At 35.0% G+C, this 5,567-nt stretch overlaps 1 protein-coding gene across 1 annotated transcript; it reads right to left on the bottom strand.

Annotated features, from left to right (window-relative positions):
* Positions 1–4,646: 4,646 nt before the first annotated feature.
* LOC148571085 (uncharacterized) lies at positions 4,647–5,187 on the bottom strand. The gene is given in 2 exon segments (XM_088508415.1): positions 4,647–4,812; positions 4,889–5,187. Coding segments are annotated over 2 exon segments (465 nt in total).
* Between the last annotated feature and the right edge of the window lie 380 nt (positions 5,188–5,567).

A 5,567-nucleotide genomic window follows, 5' to 3' on the forward strand; every position in this document is an offset into this window, starting at 1 on the left:
TGATATAGTGTAACGGTAGTGGATTTGTTGGAAATTCTGATCTTATGTGATATTGCTGAATTGGTTGAAATCTGGTTGTGAATTGTATTTTGAATTACTGTTTTTCTTGTGATAAGTTGGCTGAGATTTTGATCTTGAATGAATTACTTTGAATTCACTACAAGAAAAACACCCATTCAAGTACACTTGAAAAGTGTAGCCAAAAGTGAAAAAAAATGATGCCTTAGGCTACGGCTATGCTTTTTGGGCTACGGCTACGCTTTTTGGGGTGATTCCTATTCGGCCGTTGCCTATTCTCAAAGACTACGCTTTTCTGCACCAAGGGCTACGCTTTTGGCGTTTGGGAATAGGCTACGCTTTTCAAGTGATGCTATCTAGGACCAAAGGCTACGCTTTTCAGCTTTCATTTTTCCAGAATAGGCTACGCTTTTCAACGCTACTGCATCACTTGTAAAGCGTAGCCACATTGTATACCATAGCTACTTTTTATAAGCTTAGCCTTAGGTCCCTTATTATTTTTTTTTAATTTTCTGTTTAACCATAACTACTCTATAAAAGTGTAGCCTTAGGTCCCTCATTGTTTTTTTTATTTTTTTTTATTTTCTGTATGTATATAATATTCTAATAATTTTTTATACAACATAATATTTAATAATATTATTACATATATAATTCTACATTTTTAATTAAATGAGTTAAATATTATAAAATAAAATTAAACACATAATTATACTAAATAATTTCTTTAAACAATAAAAATTATCCTTACATAATTCAAAGACATAATCTTAAGAAGCAATTAACAATCAAAATATAACTTAAGATAATTTAAGTCACATAAAACTTGTATCACATCAATTAAAATGCAAAGTTTACTTAACAAACAGAAAATCGCCAATCTTCTAATCTTGGCATAATGACTAAAAAATCTTCTGAAGCGCCTTCAGATTCTTCTCAAACACATCTTTTTCATGCTGATCTTCGTCACTATCAAGAAAACTCTTGGCCTTAACAATTGTATCAGTGTTCATTTCCTTGTTCATTCCTAGCGGGGCTGCTACAAAAATACATGCACTTCTAAGAAGTTTAAACAACAAAATTCTTCTAAAGGTGCACAAAAGAAGTGTAAATAGAAATTAACTAAATCAAAATAGTAAGATCACAAACTGAGTTGAAATACTAAAATATATATGATCATCATACTAATTAAAATACAGTGCTGCTTACCTCTGGAATGGGCTGTCGGATTACATTTTCCACGGCAACACCAATTAAAATCCTCCAAGTGATCTTGCACTACATATTGAAGACTAATAATAAGAATTAAAGGTATTTCAAAACTCAAATGCCCCTGCACTGTTTTGAATTCCATTAATACAAATTACATAATAAGAATAGGAACTCTATAGCACAAATTCAATTGTACACAATAGAAGAACAAAAAAGCTCTGCCCCTAATGCAGTAATAAAATTTGAATGATGTGATGGTTGGTAGGCTTAGCTTTGGGATTGCAATGATCTTATTGATAACTGCCACAAGCATGAGTAAGAGGCAGCCTTATAGGATAGGTTGGTTGAATGGTGAATACTACCTAGTCAAAAGGGGTGTTTATGCCGGCTCAACCATATTGATCCTAGTAACCGTAGGTTCGGTAATTGGTTTGGTTTTGTTAACCATAAAGGCCAATCAAACAGAACAAGATTGTAAAATACATGGACAAACAGGTTGAGGAAGAATTGATCATCCAATTATTATACTTAGAAAGATCCCTTACAAGTTGCTAAGGTAAAAATCCAAGTTCACATTCCAAAGACATGCTTTCAAAGGAATACTAATATTATAATAATAGTTGTTCATTAAAAAGGGTTGCCACATCCAATTAAGATGAGTAAACATGCTTGTATAAAAATTTAAGTGCTGTATAAATTTAAGTACAAAAATATTATAATAATAGTTGTTATCATCACAAAAAGGAATTGATTCCCATAACCAGTCATATGCATAGTCCCCCAAAGATGCATAAAGTGCTGCAGCTAAATTTAAGTATAAAAATACGCATACAAACACACATGGTATAATAATAGTAACTGAGCATTGTCATATGAATTGCAAGTACCAGAAAAATTTCATCTCCAGTGGCATATCTCCTTGCATGATCTTTCAGTAGCTTTTCAAGTGCTGAAAATAATGAAAAATATGCAACATTTAATTAAGGCAAGAAAAAAAATCACTCAAATGAATAATTGGTTTGGAAGTAACAAACCAGAATATATCTTAATGGTATTCAGTGAAGTGTCACCTGTGAAGCCCTTTCTAATGACACTTTGTGCCCAAGGAAGTTTTTCATGAGGGCCAACCTTTTTTCTCAATGACGTTATTCTGCAAAACAATATGTGCAACCTGTGGAGAGTGGATAAGATGATTAGAAAGCCGAGTAACAAAAAGGACTAGAGCTTAAGATTATGCAGCAGGTGTACCTGAAAATTGAGTGCTCTTTTGGGAACGTCATGAGGTAGCAAAGGGTATTGAGGATACTTATCGTCCAAATACTGCATACATAGAGAACATGAATAATTGAATATAAATAAGAATATATAAGAGAAACAGGGAAATTAAAATCATGAGTTGGAGGACCAACCATAATAATGGCTAAGGATTCAGCAAGAACAAAATCTCCATCCACCAGAATAGAAATTAAAGCAAGAGGATTCAACTCGAGGAACTCTAATGGTTGTTTAAACAAGGCAATTTAACAATACATGTAATAGAAATAAATACAGAGCATAGGTTTAGAACAAACCGGGGTCAGATTTGGAGGAAAAGCAAAAAGAATAGCAATCCAATGCAGCAACCAGCAGGGGAAAGAATGTTAATGCTACCAGCTAAAGATCCTTCACTCTTTGAAAAATCAAGTTCTTCCTCAACGAGAAAATGAAAAGGACAAAAAAAAGAAAACAGAGAAGGAAGAAAACCGACAAACACAAGATCCATTAAGCTTGCGCTAGTTGAGTCAGACAGCACAACAGAAATTGAAGTAGAGTACTGAACAAGCATCCATTCTTTAAGCTTGACAGAGCACATGTGAGCAAGGAGAAAGTAAGTATCCAACTGCCTCTGTAATTTGAAGCTGATAACACAAAATAATGTCCTTAGTGAGAAGCAAAGAATCTAATCAAAGAAAATATTAGAATATATCTACCCAATCTTCAGCACTTAACTGTCGAAGTTATTGCACCAGGATATAAATTGGCTTCAGCACTTCAGTTAATTATCTGCATTAACCCTTCATAGAACTTCATCATACATATTTTGAATTTATATCTCATTTTCATGAAAATGTCACATTATGTTTTATTAGAAAATTTGCAGAAAAGGAGGAAAAAATGCAATGATTCCTCCAATGCATGAAACTTCATAAAGAGAGGTTATCTGAGCAACATATTCAGTAGAGAGGCTATCTGAGCAACAGATTCCTCCCTTAGTAATTATTTCTTGGGCTTCTTTTTTCTGAATATCTGAGCAATAGATTTAGTAGAGAGGTTATCTACATGTTGATACAATAGTCAAAGGTACAAAAAACTGCATTGTAGATTATATCAATTTAATTAAATACCATAACAATCATTGGGAAAACAAGTTGCTATTTTCTTCTCATCCACATAGAGAAGAACCTACTTGAAATGAAATCACATTCGCTATAGAAAATTAAATAAATACAAATCAAACCTGAGAATGACTCCAATCTCTTAACTCACAGCAGCCTCCACATCATAAAGCAACAATAAAAATCATTGAGAGATTCAAAATTACAATAAATCCTGCCACAAAGTATACTAGTAAAAAGGTTTCCTTTTAGTCATAATTTAATATACCCTTCCCAATTTCCAAAGATGCTCTTCCTATAAGAAATATACTAGCAAATTCAAAGTTAAAAAGTTACTCAATAATCCCTGAAGACAACTCTAAAATTGGAACCAAAACTCCAACTCTATTTGGCACTAAGGAATCCACTTGCTTTACTTGTAATCAAGCATTTTTTATAGCTGTCTTGTGCAAAAAAATTAAATTAAAATAAGGTAGATACATAGCTTAAATCAGTAGCTACAATGCAACTAAAAGAAAGAGTAATGCTAAACCTCAGAATCAAAAACACCAGAAATGATGAAGCTCAAACATGTTCCAGTTATTCCATTCCAGCACAAGGGCATGTGAACCCTCTAATGCACTTGTCTCATAAATTAGCACAACATGGCTGCAAAGTTATCTTGCAAGAAAATATGCAAGAGCTCATTGATGATGGAATCATGGATACCAATGGTAAGAGTTATAATTTTCACTCTTTACTCAACTTTACAATTTTGGATAAATCACAAAAACTACTCATGCTAAATTTCATAGAATCTACAGAACATTGAGAACATTAGATCAGTGTAATAAATCAAGAGAGTAAAGAAAGCATAGTGGATTGGCAAAGTTAGCAAAAGCAAATGATTCCAAACCAGCTAACATGCTCTTAACCATGATTCAATTCAATTCAACTCAACCTAGTGTTCTTCATTCACATTAATTATATATGATCTGTTAAACACGATTTTACAATGAAATAATATGTTGAACTGATTATGGCGAGATATATTATCTGGTATTAATCAACCCAATTAATTAGCAGATGGATCAAAATCGAATTGAGAAAACTAATCCAAATAGAAACCGGAACCTGAAGAAGAGGTCTGGGGAGATTGCAGCAGAACTTTTCAAAAGAGAGAATTGCATCCGTACCCTTGGCGTCGAAAATGGCACCGATGAAACACCTGAAGAGACTTTGAAATTGAAATTGAAATGAGAATGAAATGAAAGTTGGAGAGGGAGAGGGTTGGGAGTATGAACAGGAAGTAATCGTAGAAGCCGAAAGTGAGGACAGGAGCACGGCAAGCCCTAGCAGCGGCGGCGGCTTCAATTGACCTCAGGAGCGACGACAGTGCACGGCGGAACAACCTCCTCTCTCGCGTCGCGTCTTCGTCCTCTCTCTCCATCTAGTCTGCGAATCATCTTTCTCTCTCTCCTCCAGACTCCCTCCTCCACGATGGTGATGGCGGCGGCTGCAGCGGTGACCCCCTCTCACTCTCTGGTCTCTCACTCGCGCTCTCATCTCTGTCTTCCTCTTCTCCTCCCTCTGGTTCCCTCATTCTGAATCTGGGTGTGTGTGTGTGAAAGGGTGCGTGGCGAAGGTGAGCTTTGGAGGCAGGAAGGGTTTCTACTTCGCGATGGTGACTTTGGAGGGAATGGGGGGCGACGAGGGTTTACGAAAGTGGATGAAGGTGCTTTGGAGGTGAGTGAGATTTGGAGGGAATGGACAAAAATTTTACTAAGTGTCATCAGTTTGCTTTCAGGAAAAAGAGGAAAAAAATTTACTAAGGGTTAAGTTTTTTGCTCTAGATACATTAGGCATCATTTTTAAAATGCACCCAAAACTTAATAAATAGGCTACTCTTTAAAAGCGTCTCCTTTGATACGAAAAGCGAACCTATAGATATCAACCTACGGCTATGCTTTATAAGTGATTTCT

The sequence above is a fragment of the Arachis ipaensis genome, chromosome B3, assembly GCF_059453495.1.
Source record: "Arachis ipaensis isolate K30076 ecotype BB chromosome B3, ASM5945349v1, whole genome shotgun sequence".
NCBI lineage: Eukaryota > Viridiplantae > Streptophyta > Magnoliopsida > Fabales > Fabaceae > Arachis > Arachis ipaensis.